The sequence below is a fragment of the Azolla caroliniana genome, unplaced genomic scaffold (genome assembly GCF_043228905.1).
Source record: "Azolla caroliniana isolate FFs.n. ecotype wild unplaced genomic scaffold, voAzoCaro1.0.p SCAF_1, whole genome shotgun sequence".
NCBI lineage: Eukaryota > Viridiplantae > Streptophyta > Polypodiopsida > Salviniales > Salviniaceae > Azolla > Azolla caroliniana.
This window is the reverse complement of record NW_028230436.1, coordinates 7044060-7065608: the sequence shown is the minus strand read 5'-3', so window position 1 is coordinate 7065608 and position 21549 is coordinate 7044060. Positions and strand designations below refer to the sequence as shown.

The 21549-nt window shown below is 38.3% G+C and overlaps 3 protein-coding genes across 7 annotated transcripts; 1 reads left to right on the top strand and 2 right to left on the bottom strand.

Moving 5' to 3' along the window:
• Positions 1 to 5889: 5889 nt before the first annotated feature.
• On the bottom strand, positions 5890 to 8945 carry LOC147868708 (pentatricopeptide repeat-containing protein At1g06140, mitochondrial-like). Its single transcript, XM_087322619.1, has 2 exons — positions 8744 to 8945; positions 5890 to 8590 (listed from the first exon to the last, which is right to left on the bottom strand). Exons 1-2 carry the CDS (start codon positions 8858 to 8860, stop codon positions 6467 to 6469), a joined length of 2241 nt encoding a protein of 746 aa, XP_087178745.1. The 5' UTR covers positions 8861 to 8945; the 3' UTR covers positions 5890 to 6466.
• Positions 8946 to 11477: 2532 nt separating this feature from the next.
• On the top strand, positions 11478 to 17658 carry HPY2 (RING/U-box superfamily protein). Its single transcript, XM_087322606.1, has 7 exons — positions 11478 to 11626; positions 11760 to 11831; positions 15930 to 16040; positions 16126 to 16239; positions 16326 to 16465; positions 17042 to 17136; positions 17411 to 17658. The coding sequence occupies exons 1-7, from the start codon at positions 11555 to 11557 to the stop codon at positions 17545 to 17547; spliced, it is 741 nt and encodes a 246-aa protein (XP_087178732.1). The 5' UTR covers positions 11478 to 11554; the 3' UTR covers positions 17548 to 17658.
• A 922-nt stretch (positions 17659 to 18580) lies between these two features.
• Positions 18581 to 20782, bottom strand: LOC147868706 (zinc finger A20 and AN1 domain-containing stress-associated protein 2-like). 5 transcript variants are annotated; one of them, XM_087322588.1, is made up of 3 exons: positions 20675 to 20768; positions 19922 to 19988; positions 18581 to 19303 (listed from the first exon to the last, which is right to left on the bottom strand). In XM_087322588.1, the coding sequence occupies exon 3, from the start codon at positions 19264 to 19266 to the stop codon at positions 18772 to 18774; it is 495 nt and encodes a 164-aa protein (XP_087178714.1). In that variant the 5' UTR covers positions 19267 to 19303; positions 19922 to 19988; positions 20675 to 20768; the 3' UTR covers positions 18581 to 18771. The 5 variants fall into 5 exon arrangements, with proteins under 5 accessions (XP_087178714.1, XP_087178693.1, XP_087178700.1 ...); XM_087322567.1 differs by lacking the exon at positions 19922 to 19988 and having other exon boundaries at positions 18581 to 19291; positions 20664 to 20782; XM_087322574.1 differs by lacking the exon at positions 19922 to 19988 and having other exon boundaries at positions 20675 to 20782.
• Between the last annotated feature and the right edge of the window lie 767 nt (positions 20783 to 21549).

Genomic DNA, 21549 nt, shown 5'->3' with positions numbered 1-21549 from the left:
GAGTGGTTCTCTATTACTCCTACCATCTTAATTTACTAGATGCCACAATGGAATGTAGGGGTTGAACACATGGAATTTCGGTCTCCATCTCTCTCCCTCTCTAAATTCATCAAGAAAATGTATTAAGAAAAATGGCGAATGATTATAATACAATGACGTTACAAATGAAACCAATTGTAAACCGACTATAAATATTGAAGGATAGCCAACCTACAATCAACACTTTATACAAGAGAGAGGGTGTGGTTCATATAGTGATTCTATGCAATTACATGCAACAATCATGAACACTTTAGCAATGATGGATGAGTGAATGGGATATCTAAGGTATCCACTTCATTCAATGGAACAAAATCTCTTCTTCGTTAAGTCAAAAGAGTGTGTAAGGTTGAGGTTGTTATCTCAATACACTCTTTCAAGCTCGACTATGACATATTATTTTTAGGCGCAAAAAGAGCTTTCTTTTGTTCATTCCCCCTCAAGCTCCATGGAGTGTGTAAGGTACCCTAAGGAGTGTGCAAGGTTGAGCTTGTTATCCCAATACACTCCTTCAAGCTCAACCGTGGGAATTCAATATTTTCACGTGAAGAACGAGCTTTCTTTCTTTCACTCCCCTTAAAGCTCCGTGGATTAGGTGGAAGTAGGCCAAGTGCCAACAACATATCCGTTAGTGTTTAGTGATCAATGCAAATATTATGGAGTCGGGACGAGGTATGAAAGTTTCATTACTGTAAGAACCTTAAATCTCCCCATACGTGGTATCAGTCCATTTAAGTTTGATTTTTGACTTGGGGGATGACCACATTTTATCCTAAAGCCACACAATGTTGTGCCATGTATTCATTATAGCATAACTATGTATCAATGACCCACTCGAAGATGTCTCATAGTGTTGTGCCATGCATTTCCTTGTACTAGAACCATATCTTCAAACAAGACGTCGAATGAGACATGGTTGATGAAATAATTAAGAGAGTCATTGAATGTCCCAATATGAATACAGAGCATGTCATCGACTAGATCCACAATGCAAGTAGTGAGCATACCATACCACTATGTTAATTTGTTTTTTGTAGTTGGTTTTGAAAATCTCGCGTATATGAAGCATACATGTGACATGACTCGAGAGTCATAAGGAACCTACAAGTATAACACTAGTAATTACCAAACTTTTACATTAGCCCAATGTGTGGAGCCTTTGGGAAGTAGAATAATAAATTGAATTACGATAACACACAACTATAAGAAATCATGACCAAGATTAGTGATCAATATTTACCACTACTACTAACTACTATTTTGGCATAACTAGGGTGGTGGTGGTGGTGGAAAATCACTACATATATTGGATTAATTATAGCCTTTTTTAGATGCTACGGAGAAAAAAATAGGCATTTTAAAATTCTAGTGTGGATGGTTTTAGTGTAGCCGAATTTTTATCTTCAATTGCGCATTGCATTAATATATTTGTAACGTTGCCATAATAGCAATAATAGTCGTTACTCATTCAATTACAAATGGAGATAGTTTCTTATGATCATAATAATAATACTGAACATAACGAAAATAATCGCAAATTTAACAATGATGATAAGATATATATATAAGGGCAGCTTAGGAATGATTAAAATGATTATAATGGGAAAATGAGGGACTAAGTAATTATGGGTATCAATGAGTTAATCATACCGCGTTCAATCTGGAAACATTACATTAGACTAATGCAGCAAAGTTAATATTGTTAAGGTTAGGGTAAGGGCAAGTCTTCCGGTTAATGTTGGGGTTAGGGGTGGGATGTAAAACGTGATGGTACATTATGTTAGGGTTAGGCGTGGGCTTAGGATTAGGGTTAGGGGCGGGGTGTAAAATGTGATGGTACATTATGTTAGGGTTAGGAGTGGGCTTAGGACTAGGGTTAGGGGTGGGGTGTAAAAGGCTATGGTACATTACGTTAGGGTGAGGCTTAGGGTTAATGGAAGGCTTAGCGTTAGGGTTAGGGTTAGGGTTAGGGTTAGGGTTGGGGTGGAGAAGGTAATTAGAAGTGGATTGGAGAGAGATGAGTGGAGAGTTGGCATGGTCCAGGGTCATGAGGCAGAGGCCCGCGTGGGCGAGGCGCTCTTGCAGCAGGTGAGAGGAGGCGAGGTGGCAGAGCAGGTCGAGGGCGGCGGCGGCGGATGATGGGCGCGACGTGGACGGCGGCGGCCCGGGCCTGGCCACGTCGGATGGCAGGCGGAGGTGTCGGAGCAGGCAGAGGTGCTGGGCGCGCATGAAGCGGACGTAGGCGGCGGCGTTGTGGAGCATGGTGGCGAGGTCCACGCCCACACGCCGCCCGCCGGGCACCAGCTCCCGCAGCTCCTTGAGCCGCTCGCCGATCCTCCGCCTCCTGGCGGCGGCCGCGCGCGACTGCGCCGCCCGCTTCCTCCTCCTCCTCGGGCTCCTGGATGCTGCTGCTGCTGCTGCTGCTGCCTCCTCCTCCTCCTCCTCATGATTCGTGGCCGCCATGGCCATGGGGATCGGGCCATCGGGCGGCGGAGAACGCGAATCCCTCGTAGGGTGGGCGGCTGTGAGCCATGGCGACCAAAACCATGGCTCCAGCTCCGCCGCCGCCGCCTTCTTCCTAGGTGGCGCTCCTGCTGATGGCGCCGCCTGGACACTCGTCAGAGGCGGCAGCTCATGTCCACACCTCCTCCACGGCACAACTCCATTCCGCCGCCCGTAGTAGTCACCGCCGCCCTGGCCAACCACCTCCACGGACGCCTCCACAATTGCATCAGAATCCAACTCACACTGACCGTTAGGATCGCAATAATTATAATTACTATTACGATTATTACTATTGCTATACGTATCATGATCATTCTCATTCTCATCGTTATCGTTGTTGTTGTTGTTGTTGTTGTTGTAATTGCCAATTTGTGTGTAATTCTCCTGATTTTGCTGCAGAACGCCCAGGTAAGCTTCGAGGCTCGCCACCACCTGTGGCTGCACAATAGGCTCTGCTCCAACAACACACTTGCTTGACAGTCGATTGTCATTATCGTTGTCTTTTAAATGAGTATAGCCATTAGTAGCACCGTGATTATACTGGATGTGGCTAATCATATCCTCCAGCGTTGTCGATAATTCATGGTAATTACTCCGGATCAGTGATTTCGTTGCAGCAGCAGCAGGAGGAGCAGGCCCCACATGATAGTAGCAACAATCATCGGCGTTATCATTATTATTATTATTCATATAACCAGAGAGACAATTGGAATCCCCGAATTGGGTTAATAATTCCACTGATCTAATCATCGGATCCAGACACTGCGAATCCATTGGATATTGATTGATTGATTGATTGATGGGTACTAGTATCGAACACTCGGAATTGGAAATCAGGGATCAATTAGAAAATTAGGCCCAGAGGATTAGTGGATAAAATTAATTATAACTAGCAGAAGCCAGATTAGTGAAAAGGGATGAATTGTAAGGTAATCAGGTGGGTGGAGAAAGTTAGAATCAATTTATACTAGCGATCAAGGATGCTGGTCGAAGGTCATAAGGTTATATGCTGAGTAATGAATCGAGCAATCATGCATAGTTGCACGGAGGAAATGATTGAATGAGTTAAAAAGTGAATTAATTCATCAGTGAAGCAAGAATTGCCCACATGTTGGGGTTTCCCAGGCCAGGGTGGGCGGGGGGGGAACCAAACAAGAAGAGACGCCGTGGCTGCCTGCCTGCGAGAGAGGATGTCACGTGACATTTAAATTAAAAAGCAATGGCACGTGCCGGACATCACGTGATTGCTCGCTGCACATGAATGAATTGATGATGCTAATGATTTTGAGTGGCCTTTTTTTTTTTCCCGAGCATCAATCATATACATACAGATTACTTTCAAAACACATTAATGCCATCATGAATTCTTTTACATACCTATTGGATTCTTCCACTAACTTTAGCTAAATCAAATCCAATAGCAACCATATTTAGGAAAGCCCCCACATTTTTACCTGGTCGGTCACCCATCCCACTGAAATTTGAATCCTAATAATCATAATCACTGTTTTGCACCATGGAATGCTAATACTTTAATAATGATCCTTTTCATCAAACCCCTACTTAACTACACCCTAGTATTAAAATCAATTAGCTTCTTCTTACATATGTATATCATTGCATGTACAAGTGGCATGCTCAAGCAAGGTTTTTCACATGGATTTCTCGGACTATGGGGATTGAGATAGATCCATATGGATCGAAAGAGGCCGATCAATGCATTATCAGTGTGCTTTTAGATTTTAGTTAGAATAACCAGATATTTTCAATTGAAGTCAGATTTGTTTGTAGGCAACGAATGTTCACATTACATTCCTGAAATGAGGAGATTGGATCAATTCTGACTCCGAGATTGTGCTATATATATATATGTATTATATATATATATATATACAAGCGTATACATATATATGTGTACAAAAGAATGATAATTAATGATTTGAGAGTAGCTTGGTTGATCAAGATTCAATATAAATATCAGCATTGAAAAAGAACAAAGGAATAAAAACGAGAATAAGCTTGGGATGAAAAGGAGGCATATCTCGAGTAATTAAAATTAATTGAAGATATCATGATTCATGTAAAAACACTAAAAAAAAAACAGGAGACCTCATATGTATATTATTGTTTTTGAGCGCTCCCCCCTCCGTCCGTACAGACATCGTACGACCCGGAAATCGAAGAGAACATAAATATGGCAGAGGAATGAAGACAGAGATCTCTTCATTCAATGAGGATATTTTTTTTTTTGTTGCTAATCCTAGTATTTAAAGAGGAAAATGTTGTGATTGATGGCTGTCAGGGTAGCCAATGATTAGGTCCATGGTGCACCTTCCGTACGCCACGTAGACGAGCCGTCATCCCCATTGTACGGAGCCTCCGTACCAACTTTTGATTTTCCGTACTCTTTGATTACTGATCCTCGTAATCCTGCCATCATTCCCTTCTCTCTCTCGCTCTCATCTTCACGTTCGTTTTTAGCGTCTTTTCTTTTTGTTTTTTGGTGGAGTGAAAGGGAGAAAGGTACAAATACTATTTTGAAGAAACTCAGCTATTTTGAAGAAACTCAGATGAAATGAAATTCGATAACACTAGGGCCATTTAGGGAGTTTAGTAAAAAACCAAAAGTACAAAACATGACGGAAATAGAAGGAAAACTATGACAATTTGATGATAATCTGATGATAATAACACTAAAATCCATTCCCTCGTGACTTCTTCTCTCTGGCTGTTTGTTAGTTTGGATGTTTACAGAATAGAATCGAAATTCATCAAGTCCTAATCCATTAAACGGTATGTTTTCATGATTAGAAGTGCATGGGCAGGGTGCTTCATCAAAATCTTGGTACCAATATGTATTGTTTTCTACATATAATCCTGTTGCTCATGAAAAATAAATAAATAAGAAGTCATAAAATTGAGAGAACCCAAGCTCAATATCCTCACCATGGGATCGGCCCCATTGCATATACTGTATTTGGTCCCTTGTCGACATTATAATCCATCCATCGATTCATACATCTCTACTTCCTCCTCTCAACACGGAAATGTTCAGTATGACAGCACAAGAACTTGGACAGCCAAGACAACATCGTGTCAGATTGAGCAGGAGCATATATTCTTCAAAACCAATGAAAGGAAGAGAGTTTGCATCTTCCACCACTATCTCTTTATTTCCAGGTTCTTAAGAGTAGGACACACAACTGAATCCAAAGGTGTACATTTGAAACTTCACCTCAGTATGATGGCCAAGTTCTTGGTATGCATTCATAAACGATCCTTTTACTATGTCCACGTTGCAAGTCACGACCCTTCTTTCAATCATACAAGTAACTTTTTTTTGCCCAAGAGGATTTGAATATATGCTATCCATGCTCTATCATCACCAAATAAGTAGATGTAGATTCCATACACCATTAGAACATGGCCTATGAAAGAAATAGAGAAGCCATGCCTTTTCAACATCCCAGTGCTATATTTAGGCTATAGACCACATTCTGGTGTTCATACCATGGTAGCTTATCTGTTGAACCCTAGGCACGTAAAGCCATCCTGGTTATCTACCGTGGTTATCAATGACATGCGGTCCTGAAGTACAAAATGATCGCCCCAATGAATTACGAAATAAACTAACTTCTCTCCCTCTTAATGTTGCACAGTTGAAGCCTATCGGTATACTGGTAAACAAGTTGAATTCATCATTCTCGCTCACATGTGGCCCACAGAGACTGATATCTTATAGACAGGTTTAGGTAATTTCCAGTCTGTGATGCTCTTATGATGTTCAAGAGTGCGTTCCTTCACATCATAAAGCATGTTGTAATGTCGTGGTTGCCATCTGAAACTCGCTAAATTCATCACTATAGTGCTCACTGAGACTTTTGTTCACACCATGGAATCTGGCATTCTACACATAGCCTTCTCACTTCATACCAACAGCATATTGTAGCCTCATGGCCTCGACTTTCTTTGCATCTTCTTGCATGCCTGCAGCTTCAAAAATATTGGCCATCAATGTATACGCTGCTGAATAACTATGATCTTGTTGTACAGCTTGATCAAAGGCTAACTTTCCCAGTTTCACATTCCCCCATTTCTTACAAGCACCCAAAAGTGCAAGCCAAACTTCAGGACAGTCCGAAGTCGGCAAGGCTTTAATCACTGATATTGCATTGTCAAAGTCTCCAGCATGTCCAAAAGCTACTACCATGCAATTATGATGGTCTAAGTTAGGGATAATGCCATATTTCCTAGTCATATCCTTGAAAAGCATTTGGGGCTTATCTAATAGACCTGAGTGACTACAAGAACTCAACACACATAGGAATGTGACGTCATCTGGGGAAAGGCCATCCTCTTGCATCTGTTCAAAACATACTAGAGCTTCATGGCCTTGTCTTTGTTGGGCATATCCCGCTATTAGTGAATTCCAAGATACAACATCTCGACAAGGGAGTTGTTCGAGCACTTCTCGTGCTTTTGACAGAAGGCCACTTTTTGCATACATGTCCACCAGAGCATTGCCAACCATGACATCCTTCTGGAGAAAACCCTTCCTGAGAATCTCATTATGAATTTGTTCGCCGATGGTTATAGCTCCTGTGACGCTACAAGCTTTTAAGATGCAAACAAAGGTGACAGCATCAGGACAGAGGCCTTCGTTCCTCATGCGATCAAAACAATTCAATGCTTCTTGGCATCGGCCCTGTTGAGCATACCCTGTGATAAGCACCGACCAGGAGATTACATCTCGGGCTGGAAGTTCTTCAATCACCTCTTGTGCCTTTTCAAGTGCACCACATTTCGCATACATATCCACCAGCGCAGTGCCAAGCATAACATCTTCCTTCCCGAGCATTCCACTAGCAATAATCTGTTCATGAATTTTTTCACCTATGCTTATAGCTCTTATGTTCCCACAAGCCTTCAAGATACAGATTAAAGTGACAGCATCAGGAGAAAGGCCCTCACTTTGCATTCTTTCGAAACAGTTCAATGCTTCTTGACCTTGCCCATGTTGAGTATAACCTGTTATTAATGTAGACCATGAGACTACGTCCCGGACAGGAATTTCTTCAAGCACCTGCCGTGCCATGGAAAGCAAGCCACATTTGGCATACATATCCACTAGAGCAGTACCGAGCACAATATCCTTCCTCAACAAACTCCTATTACTTAGAATGTGAATTTGTTTCCCCTTTTCTATTGCTCCTGTTCTGGCACAAGTTTTCAATATGCAAATGAAGGTGATTGTGTCTGGAAAGATACCCTCACTTAGCAATCGTGCAAGACAATCCAATGCTTCATCACACTGTCCTTGTTGAGAGTACCCTGTGATAAGAGCATTCCAAGATACTACATTTCGGACATGAAGCTCTTCGAGAACTTCACGTGCTTTCATAAGCATGCCAAATTTCACATACATATCCACTAAAGCAGTACCTAGCATGATATCCTTCTCGAGAAATCCCTTGCTTATTATCTCCTCATGAATTTCTTTGCCCTTCTCTATTTCACCTATACTACCACAAGCCTTGAAGATGCTTGTGAAAGTGACTACATCTGGAGTAACACCCTCGCTTTTCATTTTTTCAAAACAGTTTAGAGCTTTACGACTTTGCCCTTGTTGTGAATAGCCTGAAATCAATGAAGACCACGCGAAGACATTCCGAAATGGAAGCTCTTCGAACACTTTTTGTGCTGTTGCAAGCATACCACATTTGGCATACATACTGATTAAAGTGCTGCCTATATAAGGGTTTTTCTCAAGCAAATCAGTCTTGAGAATCTCAGAATGTAGTTGAGAACCTTTACAAACGTCCTTCTTCTTGCCACAATCTTTCAGTAAGGCCATTATAAATGCAATATCTTCCTTTGAATTTCCATAGTTAATCAAACTCTCTTTTACTATGCTTTTTCCATGGCTTGCTGGAGCATTTACTCTCCTTTTGAGCTCTTCATAAACCCAATAGGGATTGTAGCATTCATCAATCCACAAGGAACCACCATTTATTCTATGCCGAAGATCCGGAAATAAGGATGCACTCTGCATAAAAGAAAATCCTCTCTCTCCCTCTCAATATATATGCATGCATACAAACATTGATTACAGACAGACAAAAATATACATAAACTACATTCAAACATACGTATATACAAAAATGCACATGAATAAATATCCACAATATCCTTTCTTTACCTTGACAGTGCGATAATCAGACCAAATAGATGGATCTATGAAGAATTGTTTCCATAAGTCCGTAATCCTTTCACATGAACAATCTGATTTGAGCTGTTTCACCATGGAATGCAGCATTTGCGAGATAGTGCACGCATAACTGATTAATGAATCCTGAAGAGCATGCTCTGGGTTCTTTTTAGTGTAATCATGTCACTCTGTTTGCTATTTTGTAAAGACAAACCATAAGTTGAGCATTTGAAGAACAACTTCAAAATATATCATTGTAAGATATTGTATATCTATCCTCCAATTTTCTTACATGTTGATGTATGTATATATGTGTGTGTGTGTGTGTGTGTGTGTGTGTGTGTCTATCTACATATATGTATGAATATGTTTATGTACATATATGCACTTGAATATGTGGGTGTATGTATGCGCACATTCATTGAAATTATATTGATGCCCATAGATTGTTGCTTGTCAAAAAATTCCTATTGTTTGTGTTATGTTAAGAGTCATCACATTGAGCTACACAATTGTATGAATTCGAAGACACATAAATCAATTAAGACTTTGAGTGATGATTGACGTATGGGGCATTATCAAAAGGTTTTCTTGTCTAAAAAGTTGCATCATCCAATCACCTAACTAGGTTATGGAGTGGTGGAGTGTTGATATTGATTGGGACCTAAGGAAGAATGCAACATATCAATGGTAGCTTGACAGTAGGTCAACATTCTTGTAATAACTCTTTATAACTAATGAAATGATATTTTCCAGGAAATAAAAATAAAAAGTTGCATCATCCATTAATGGTAGCATTTCATAGTCCCAAGGGGTTATCCATATTATCACTTAACTAAAATGAGTAAAAGAAGTTAGTTGCTCACAAAACACGAAGTGGCTAATGAGTTGTCCACCTTGCTTAACATGCCCAACAAAAGCTATATGTATCCCACTTTACATTTAAACAATCAAAGTTATATCGGGGATGGGTCGAATTCGCAAACACATTTTTCTGATGGTTGATGGTTTATCTAGGGTTCATGATGGACACTCAACATCACTAGAACGGTATATTAGATGCTAAAACACATTATGAGCGCATCACTCTTTTTAAAAGATTTTAGATGTTCATTGTTTATAAACCTAAAAATTCGATTTGCAATATTAAGGTTGCATGTTAAAGTCTTGAACAAACACATACACCAGCTAGTCCCTAAAGTAATCTTGAAAACAACTTCACAACATTGTTATTGACATTTTTCCACATCAAAATTGAGTCCATTGGCCTCTTAATTGCAATGCTAACAACGTAAACATCTATTTGAAATTGAAAATGAGTGATGATTACCCATGTTTTATGGACCACGGTTAACTTCTAAGTCTTGCCTTAAATAAATACTGAACCGCTTATAAAGTATATCGTTGTCCCATATGGCATGAAAAATAATCTCAATGTAAATACTTAGATAATTTATTGGTTAAGTATAAGATGGTTTATAGCATTTTTGAGTTTTAACTAATAAAAGGTCTTAAATTCCTCATCCATCCATTAACACACCATTCCATGTTCTTAACTTTTAAAGTTCGTATATATTAGATCACAATCAATGAAACAAATTAATTCGAATATTTGTTTGTCTCAAAGTTGTGTAAGGTCCCAATTTATAAAAGGGAAATAAAATCTTGGTCCATTCAATGAAATGGAATTAGCTTAATTGTCGAATCACATAACCAACAAAACTCATCCTAAATAGACTTAACCCAACATAACATAGTGAATCAATAGTATAAGAAATCTCAACTACTTGTTCGCGTGAAAATAATGTGTCGCATCTTCAACACACTCTACAATAAGCATACTTCTTAGCATCTCGTTGATTCAACCATCAACTATGTATTGATGATGTCTCATCGTGATGGAATTATGCACAATACACTTAGTTTTTTCCACAAAAGGTGTTTGAAAATGCCAAACAAACAAGTCATGCCCAACTTTCTTGAGACCATCGATTTTATGTCACACGAGGAAGGATTAAGTGTTTGGTCCCAAAAAGTGTAGGAATCGGCAACAGTTTGGTTTAGGTAGGATAAGCCTAAACCGGTTTGGGGGTTTCCAAACCTAGACCGAACTGGTTTGAGCAATCCCAAACCGAGCTCAAACAAGTTAAGGAAGCTCAAGCTTGAACCGAACCGAATCACCAAACCGTTTAAAAACGGTTTGGTGGTTCGTTTTAGGCTTCGGCCAAGCCGTTGCCGATTCCTAAAATATGTATGTAATTGCTTCAAGCTAACAAACTTCGATCTCCCCCACAACACCAAACAAATGACTAGGTTGATTGAAGTTTTGCATTGCTCCACAATGTTCCCAATCCACGTTTGGCATTTTTGTTTATACAACATTAAAAACCAAGGTAGTTCCCAATTGTGAAGGTCATTGTATTTGCAAAACAAGTTTACAAATTCACGGAAGTTGTCTTGATTATCAATAAGTGGGTTGTTTAATTAGCTAGCCAATCAATCACTAATTAGTTGCTCACAAATTATTTACCCTACCAATCACAAACTAACTAAGCGAGCCAAACCTGACCAATTCAAATTCGAAATGAGTTAAACTAATTGGATTGCAACTAGTTACACTTAAGCAACTGCTCACGCCTTGGTAGCTCAAATTAAAAGTGAGGTCTATTCTGGAAAGAAATATAAGCAGAACAACTTCAAAAACTTCCTTCCTTTCACTTCCACATAGAAATAGAAACAGAGCAACATACATACATAGAGAGAGAGAGAGAGAGAGAGAGAGAGAGAGAGAGCACAGTTACAATGTCTGTTGGTGCTGAGCGTATGAGATCCGCCATGAGAGCTCTCGATGACAGCAACCAAGCTTTACTAACGGTAAGGAACAACTTTTACATCCACTTTTTTTTTCATGTTATGTTATGAATGGAGTGTCCTTACACTATTATGTTTTGAAAATTTCTTGGTTTGGCTGTAACTTTTTCAAAGCATTATATGTACAAAATTTCAGGAATTGGGTTCAAATGCGCTCTTGTTCAAGATGGTTGCAGAGGATCTTGAAGCAGAAAACCAATCCAATTTGGTATGTCTCCCAATATATGTGTATGTGAGGTATATACATCTATATGTATTTATAATGTCTGCAGGAGAATGATACAATCCATGAGTTGGAGGTGAGACCACAGTGAGGATCAAACTTGGGCTCTCCCAATTTTATGACTTTTGATTCTACAGTATAAACCAACAAGCCAACAGCTAAAAATGGAGAACTGATGATTGATCATAGATTAACACCCGTGGGAGGGGAGTGAATTTGACCATGGGATAAACAATTGATACAAATCACTCTACCCAGCCTTATAGGTGGTGGATTTTAAAACAGTAGAACAAAAGAAAAAGTAATAGCTGAGATGGAAAACTAACCTTGTTTTCTAATTTTACTATTTGGATCCTATGTGGTTTTGGTCCTGTTTTCAAGCAGAGGAACAAAGAGCATAATACTGACCGTTGTTTCAGGGATTGTACAATCCTTTTTAATATTTTCTTTTTTCCAAAAAAATAGTTTTTGAAATTAATACATCGTTGTAGGAATTCCTCAAATTCATACTTGATCTCCAAAGTGACATGCTCTGTTTCTTGTACATCACGTCGTACGTGCTCAATCCTCAGTCTCGAGACTTGAGATTGGGCATAAGCCTACCACTCTCAATAATCTGAAAATATTGAATATAAATGCGGAATGGAATATTAACGTCTTGAAAAGACCAAAATGACCAATGCAAGCGAAGAAATTGCATATCTGAGAGATATGATACAATGTCTTATAACAAGAAAAACGAAGAAAAGAAAAGAAGAACTAAAGAAAGATATATTAATGTCTACTAGAGGCTGAAATTGGCTTATAAAAAATCATGATTTCAAATATGAGTAGTTTCAAGTTGTCATGACTAAACAAATTGAATATTTGGAAATGCAAAATGAACAATGGTAATGATATTAAATAAATAAATAAATAAATATAAAAATAAAATTATATATATATATATATATATATATATATATAGAGAGAGAGAGAGAGAGAGAGAGAGAGAGAGAGAGAGAGGTTAATATCTGCAAGAGGCCAAAATTGGCCTATGAGACTAACCTTGATTACACATATGGATGAATTCATGCCATTCATACCAAAACAAAAATAAAAGCTCTAGGTTTCCTAAAGTTCCTCGATCATTATCTCAACGTATGTGGTGGAATAAGTTTTGAGATGGTTTACCAGCATAAAGTTCATAGCTAATTTGTATGAGAGTAGTGATTACCAGAATCTGTTTTCAAGGTTGGCTGGTGTGGTGAAATCATGCTGTGATGATGTTTAGCAACTGCATATGGGTGTCCTCATGGAAATCAGACATGGCAAGCGATGATATTCATGATCCGGCGATGGTATGGCCATGCACCTTATGTCATGGTACTTGAGGCCTTCATTGTTGTCTGAATTCCTCTGCTCTCTCTCTGTGGGTGACTCCTCAGCACGTTGTTAGTGGAGGGGAGAAACTATGAAAGAAAATCAGTGACATGCAATTGTCATTGCATCCCGCATGCTAACATCAGGATTGGTTCCCTATGCCAGATGAAGCTTGAGCAACATCTGGCCTAACTGTTGTGGGTCAGCCTTCCCCATCATTTGTTGAATGGTGATGGAGTTTGCATATAGGGTGGCATACTTTTCTTTGACCTGGTTGAAATTTGGGAACCTATACACAAAATGTTCATCACTTTCAATCTCTCCTTCTCATAATTTGCACAATCTTTCAGCTCTAGGTATGCGAAGTACCCATCCTGACTCAATCTCTTGTTAGCAGGAGGAAACTCTGAGTTGACCTATTGGTTTGCCACTGCTCCATGTACCCTGTTCTTGGTATGAATCCATCATCTGAAGTGATCTTTGTTGTAGGCCATTTATTGGGGAAGTGGCTCCCTTAATGTGGCCAAGTCTTTTGACTGTACCTGGCATGGATTTTGCTGCAGTACCTTGTTCCTTTCATCATTTTGGAGAAATGTACAATATCAAAAGGGTGGCAAGTTCTTGATGTCAAGGTCATTGTTGTTGAACCACTTCATCACCGATGAGTGCCACGATCCTCGTGCACATTCTGTTGTCACTGTTTGTTTTGATGCTTCAAATGCCGTACATGTAATTCTTTGAGGTGGCATGGTTCGAATCTGCTTGATGAGGTTCACTGTTTGGAATAATGCTTCTACCATCATGGGGATGATTCTAATTCAGCTCTTATGATCTCATTTTGGAATGGATGCTTTGCTACATATCATTCATGACAGCATCATGATTAGTGGACTCTCTATTTGTGTCCACATGTACATGGGGAGGCCTGGAGTCTACCTATATCAGTGCACTGTACATGAGTGCAGGGTTGATTAGGGTGTTGAATAACCATACTTCGGTATGGGAATCTCAGAAGTGTGCCTGGTGACTTTGTTCTAGTATGGCTAGAGCTGCATTTCCTAGAGTGAGTTGATCTTTGGCGACTTCGATCATAGAGAAGCGCTAACACATACTTGTAAATGTGACTCCTAGATATACATAGGAATCCACTATCTCAACTTGCCCAATTGATAGAGTGAAGAGAGTTTGTCGATAAATCCGTGCAGATGTTTAGAAGATTATGGCCTTGGTGTTTTCTAAGTTTACCTTGAACCCTTTTTCGCAGTAAAAAACATCTGGTACATTGAGATTATGTTGTAGACTTGCATGAGGTTCAGAGACCAAGATTATATCATCAACATGAAGAAGGATGTGAATGGGTATACCTAATATATCAATTCTTTTGTCACCTCTACATATGATGTAGTCTGCCACCTTCTTGTTGTAGATAAATAGATCAATATTGTTTAATCATCCATGGGAGATGGATTGCGATATATAGGACGGTGTCTAGCCCATGGCGATAATTGAATTTGGGTTCTCTGAATTCTATGAATACGATGCTACATTGTAAACCAACAGCCAGAGAAATCTGAAAAGGATGGGGGAGTGGCTATCTTTGCTTCACATCAATGATGCTTATAACAATCGGCAATGGTTCGGTTTGAATCGAACCAAACCGCGAAACCATGGTTTAACGGTTCAACGGTTCGGTTTGGTCTCGGTTTGGTTTCAACAGTCAAAACCTGTAGTTTAAACGGTTTAACGGTTTTTTATTTTTTTATAAAAATTTTAAAAATTGTTTTTAAACAATCCTTTCATTTTTAGACCTTATTCTCACATTTTAGGAACATCTTTAAAAAATTTAAATTTTAAAATAATGAAGTATTATAAATTTTAAAAAATAAAAAATTGGACCTATGTTGAAAACCGAAACCGAACCACGAAACCGCTAAACCGAACCGTTAAATTTTTTTCAAACTGTTAAACCATTAAACTTTTTTGGTTTCGTGGTTCGGTTCGGTTTGGTTCAGGTTTCAAAATTTTTAAACAGTTCGGTTCCAAACCGGTTTGGATTGGACCCTCTCAAACCGAACCGAACCGAACCGTTGCCGATTGTTAGATGCTTAGAAGAAAGTACTGAAACATATTGTGTACAGAGGAGGCACATGTCTCATGAAGAAAGTTCATGAAAATAGAAATACTTCATTAGATTGAAGAATATTTGGAATTATTAGATAAACTGGTGCTGAATATAGAATATTTTGTATCACAAAAGACATGTAATATTTAAGATGTGAATTTCAAACATAGCTTAGTATGTGTTTTTAAACTGCTAGGCGAATTCATTTTCAGAGATAGTTTTGAGACACTTCATTCTACTTTCCGAAAATTCCAAGCTTGGCCATTAGCCCAGAGAACATGCCGACGAGAATGCCAGGGGATTAATGACGATGGATAGCATTCATTCCAGTGCAATAATTCAACAATATCGAAATTGCATTTGTATAATATGGGAAAAAAGTGATCAAGATTTTGAAGATTGTCATTACTCACATTCAGGAGAAGTAGCTCTTTTCTAATCTTGACTGGTCTCTAATAATGTAATGAGAAAACAGTTGTTTATATTGGTCTCGAGTCTTGCATTTACACATGTTGAATGATGTTTGGGATGCACATAAACCCTCGCTCTGTTTAGGTCACTGAGTTTTTTTTGCTGGTGTTCTTTTATTCTGACCACAGGTCGAGGAACTTGGAGAAGCCACAAAAGAAATTGTTAGATTAATGGGAGACTTTGAATGTTACAACAGGTCATTGCAAGTAGTTAAGGATGTATACAATATTGGCGATGAAGTAAGGCTTCTTATTCTCATGAATTATTGGTGTCTGCTTAACATGTTCTGATTTAAGTTTTCTTGCTTTGTCTTATTAAAAAAAGCTGACAGACTTTGAGAGCCTTTTATCAGAACAAGCAGATCAATGCAAAGAGCAGTCTCCATTGCCACCACCTGAACAACACATTTTATATAAACAGTTCAGAGAGACAATTTGGGTATGGTAGTGTTAAGGGATGTATAACACGCTAACCATCAAAATCACAAAACATATGTATAAATTTGGTGTTGATATGTATAACAGAAAATACATCATGCTGGTGAACCAATGCCTGGACAAGAAAAGGAGGACTTGATCATTTCTTGCTCACAGTTCAATGTTGTGAATAGAAATTGTCCCATTTCTGGCAAGCCGGTTATTGAACTCAATGATCCTGTGCGAAGGTAATATTGTTCATTTTTTAACATAGACATTAGATTTTGGGACATTTCAATAAAATCGCTATGGCCTTGCTATATTATTGTCCATTGTGTCTGGCACTTCTTGCAGTACGAGTATTTTGTAAGGTACAAGAAACCCAGAAAACACCATCGGTTTTGTTATATTTATTAGAATACCGTCAGTTTTGCCAAAAGAAGCAGAGTACTCCTCAGCCTTCAAATATTTACCACTACATCATGGTATTCTGTTTTGTTTTTTTGTAAATATCCAAAAATAGGATATATGGTTTTTGTATATTTATTAGAATACCCTCAGTTTTGCAAAAAGAAGCAGAGTACTCCTCAGCCTTCAAATATTTACCACTACATCATGGTATTCTGTTTTGTTTTTTTGTAAATATCCAAAAAATAGAATATATGTTGATGTTTTTTCCCTTGTGTAATGTAAAAATTTTAGGCTGATTGTTTGATTAAGCTGATATTATCCCTGGCTTTAAGCAGATAAGAATGAAAATAATTAGAAGTCTTAAGATGTCTATGTTTATCACAGACTTAATTAGAAGTCTATGTTTATCACAGCTTGGATTGCATGCACATCTATGATAGAGCAGCAGTTATGAACTATTTGGCAAGTTGGAAACACAGTCGACGGCCATGCCCATGTGCTGCTGCTGGTAAGAACTTTTGCAAAACGTTTTTTAAAAGATTTTCTCTGGTCTTAAAAATATGTAGATTTCCTGGTCTTAAATATATATAGATTTCTTCTGGTATTGAATTTTTAGTTAGTTTTCCCAGGTTGTAGTTTGGTTTTTTAATTTTTTTCTGAATAAATTTAGTCAGCTCATATAGGAATTGCTCTTAAATTCCAAACATTTTTAGATACATACATTTGTGAGAGAGCTCTTTCTCCTCAGAGTCATATGTGAATGAATGTCTGTGAAACAACAGGTTGCCCAAAACCTTTGGTCATGGAACGCCTCGTGTGTGATCCAATGCTCAAAGTTGAGATACAGGAATTGCGCATGAGAGGACGTATCAATACACAAGTTCATGATGTCAATGACTGTACAGAACTTGATGATTAGAACTCTTTTCAGTTGGTGCATATCGAACTCCTCGTAACCAATATTCTATATGCCATATTATGAACTGTCATATATTTCACAGTTGCAATTTGCAAATTTGTTACATATTAAGCTTTGACCTAATTCATGGTTTAATCTTGTATTGAATTATCCTCTTGTATATGTATTTATCTTGCATCCATTTTGTATATGTATAGTATATGGCTGTCCATATGCCCCTATGTTCTTAAATGATTCTTTGACCAAATCACGATAGCAATGAACTTCATCATGTTTGAAAAAGAAATGTTGGGTTTAAAATGGCAAATTACATGGTTAAAATCTACATAATCAAAATAGTATATGCCATGTAGGTTTTCCAGCTATTTCAATGTTGGAAAACCTTTCATATACTAGAACAATCATGTATAATTCCTGTCGTTGTACGACACTTCATTTTCGGAAAATTATGTAAAGATTGAATGATGCTTATATTGGATGGATATCACCTAACACTTCCATTGAATATGTGGAGAAACGAACTTAAAAAAAAAGCTGCAACTCAATTGAAAGTTGAATATGTTTTATAAGCACTTAATTCCTCGTAAGTACTTGGTTTCTTCAAGCCACCCACATTTACATTCTTTACTATGCAATTGCATAAATAAATTCATCATAGTTTCAGACATTCTTTTCCTTGTTCTGTAGTGAATAAGAAAGTGCATAAATACAAATTTAGCATTTCTAGAACTAAGCTTAAAGCTTTGTAAAGACAATTACTTGATCAGGATTCAGACAGAAGATATAATTGAATAAATGCCAACTCTATTACTTGTTTATAAAAAAACCAATTACATAAAAACTGTTGCACAAACAAATGTAGAACATAGAAGCCAGTCAACAACATACCTATAACACAATTGGGTACACTTTTGCTATCAATCAGCTGAACAAAACATAGGACGTAATAGCCAACAAACCATACTGTAACAACTGGCCACACCGTGCTCAACGAATTACAACAAAAACATCATAGAACATAGAAGCCTTTGCATGAACCAAAGGTAGACCAAATTTACTAATTTATCTACACAATTACAATGACGAGAAGTGAAGAGTTGTCAATCTTTAGGGGATGCTTATAATAAAGTCTAGAATAGATTGACAAAACAAAACCGAACCACAGGAAATGAAGCAACAAACATATGCCAAATACCACAAATGCCAAGGACCAAAGCACAGCTTTCATATTTTGTCAATCTTTTCAGCTTTGATGATGGGGTTAGCCTTTGATATTGCTTCTCTCCCTGCAGCACGATAATCGAAGGAGCAGTTATGCTTATCTGTGTATCGATGGAGACCACAGAACTGATTTCCACATTTACACTTGAATCCAGTTAGACCAACTCTTTTATTGCATGTGAAACACCGATTAGGAGTGGGCGGTACAGATGGTGTCGATGACGATAAGTACTCATTTCCCGATTTGATCTCAACCTCTGTGACAAGCACTGGTTGAATTGGTTGAGGTTCTTCCGGAATATTCTGTTTGGATGATGTGGATGCAATTGATTCTGTGGCTTTTGCTTGCTTCATCACAACATTTCGGTAGCACTGGGAGCAAAGGTTCATTGTTGTGGCATTTCCAAAGAAGCCACAATTGTTTACACATAGTACCGGTCCCTCTGGCGGTTGGCGAGATGCGGTCTCTTCATTCTCCACTCGGCTCTCTTGCTCCATTTCTATTACACACAGTAAACCCACTCTTCCAAGAATCCTGTAAGAAGCAGGCTTCCAAAACAGAAATTGAGCATAATATGATGCCTCCTGAACTTGCTAGATAATTAGCCAAAGAATATACTTTATCGAAGAATGTGTTTGTGTATGTATGTTTGTCAACATTTGTGGATGTATGTTGAGTACAGAAACAAAACTACAGGGAGAAACGCAAAGTCAATATACAACTTATTTAACACTTCACAGGGAATAAACATCTCTCTCAAGAGCCCTTTCTCTGCATACAAGTTCAGAACACCTTCAAAATGTGATATGCGTAAGTACTGTGTATGTATGTCCACGAAGATATAGAAATATGATATGCAGATGCATGGCTTACATGTGTGTATGTATATGAAGATACACACCTCCAGACATTTGTACACCTTTGGAGATGTTATTAATTTCATCATGGTGTCAAATCTACTTATACACATTCAAAGCCATACACAAACACATAAACAGGCATTTCACGACACATCATACATATTAATTTCATCATATATATGTATACAATTCACAGGCAGATAAAGACATTGTAATACACATGTAACCATTAGTTCTATCATGGAGTTCCATTTGCATACATATCCATTCACATCATGGCTTTAAATCTTACCTAGAAGATTCCAACCAGAATGTTTAAACACCACAGATAGATCCCAATGAAAGAGGGATTGAAGAACCTGAAATTTGATATACAGGATCTCCTTTTAAACGGTGTGCTTTATGCCATAAACGAAAACAAACAACATGAAAAATACCTAAGAAAGCATCAAGCCATCAAAATTTTAAAGAAAAGCATAAAATGTTGACAAAAAGTATAATTGTATAGTAAGCTAATGACAGAGATTGGAATCTATTTTCTGTTCATGGTAAGCATCACAGGAAACAAGTACTAGAGATTCCTAACCATCATTCAATAAATTAGGTTTTCACGCAGAGTCATAAGTCATATAATCGTGAAAAAGGTATGTTTACAAATGGAATCATGAAAAAAATTAGGGCTTTCTGTGCATAATGACGGAAGTTAGGGTTTCCTGCGAATCATTCTACACCATTACATGGATCTTCCAAAATACAAAAAAGTCGGCGAAATCCCACTTTTCCTGTGCAAAAAATACAGAGATATAGCCCTACAAACTTTTGGTTCCTCTCCCCAAAAAAAAAGCGCAGGGAAAAAAACAAAGAAAGGGTTAGGGTGTTCTAACGAAAAAGACAACTCACTTCGTCGGTGAAAACCTAGAGGGATCAGAACCCTAAAACAAAGCAAACAAACTCTGCTCAAAAGCAGGTCGGAGTACGGAGGGGGGGGGGGGGGCAAAAGCAGAGGAAATGCGAAGATTAGGGTTAGGGTTTACAAGGAATTTACCTGAGTATGTGTGTATGGTGGAGGAAAAAGGCGAGGGATGTTGATGATGGCGCCCTGCAACAGGGGGCACCCCTCTCTGCACAGACGGAGTCCCTTGAATTGTATGTATATATATACTATATTTATTTATCTATTTCTTAATTAGCTATTTTCGACGATTTAATCTATACATATCCCTATTTTACTAAGTAAAATCAGTGTGTCTCGCTACTCTTTTTTGTTGCATAGGTGATTAATACTAATGAAGGGGAGATTTCCTTCATTAGTATTAATGTCTCGCTACTCATTTGTTGCATAGGAGATTATTTCGTTACTTATATATTTGGTGAGTAATCGGTCGGGCGAACAAATTATCCAAACAATCACCTCTTCCCAAGTGGCCAACAATTGTCCAACACAGCCTCAATCACTTTGATGTCCAAATGCCTAAGAGTTAAATGAACCAAATATGATCCATAGGGGAATAAAGCTCAGCTTCATATGCTCTCGTTGATCTAAAACCTACCTTATGTTAGAGGATCCACAATGAAGAGGAAAATGATGATGTGAATTGCCTTCTGTTGTTACGAGGAATGTTATGCTTGGATGGACAACAACGTTGTTCGACCTTAAGGGACCAAATATTCAATGTACCTTAGGCCTTAGTTAGAAGGAGGACAAGCAGCATAAACGACCCCTTCTAAGGACACTTTGGGTTAGAACATAGTTGTTATAACTACTCAACACTATAGTTAAGTGTGTAGGAAACCTAAGGTAGGTGTCGACTTCCAATAACATATCCATACATGTTGCTATATACATGGTGGGCAATAGGCACTACTATGTATTGCATTATAGGACATGTGAGTTTCAAGGCTCGTGTCTTGTCAACATCT

Excerpts from the sequence above, each read along its gene's own strand:
- LOC147868706 (XM_087322567.1), bottom strand. The coding sequence starts at position 19,266 with ATGGAGCAAGAGAGCCGAGTGGAGAATGAAGAGACCGCATCTCGCCAA.
- HPY2 (XM_087322606.1), top strand. The coding sequence starts at position 11,555 with ATGTCTGTTGGTGCTGAGCGTATGAGATCCGCCATGAGAGCTCTCGAT. Across the intron at positions 16,240-16,325 it reads AGTTCAGAGAGACAATTTGG|AAAATACATCATGCTGGTGA; the intron begins GTATGGTAGTGT and ends TATGTATAACAG. Across the intron at positions 17,137-17,410 it reads ATGCCCATGTGCTGCTGCTG|GTTGCCCAAAACCTTTGGTC; the intron begins GTAAGAACTTTT and ends GTGAAACAACAG.
- LOC147868708 (XM_087322619.1), bottom strand. The coding sequence starts at position 8,860 with ATGCTGCATTCCATGGTGAAACAGCTCAAATCAGATTGTTCATGTGAA. Across the intron at positions 8,591-8,743 it reads CTGATTATCGCACTGTCAAG|AGTGCATCCTTATTTCCGGA; the intron begins GTAAAGAAAGGA and ends TCTTTTATGCAG.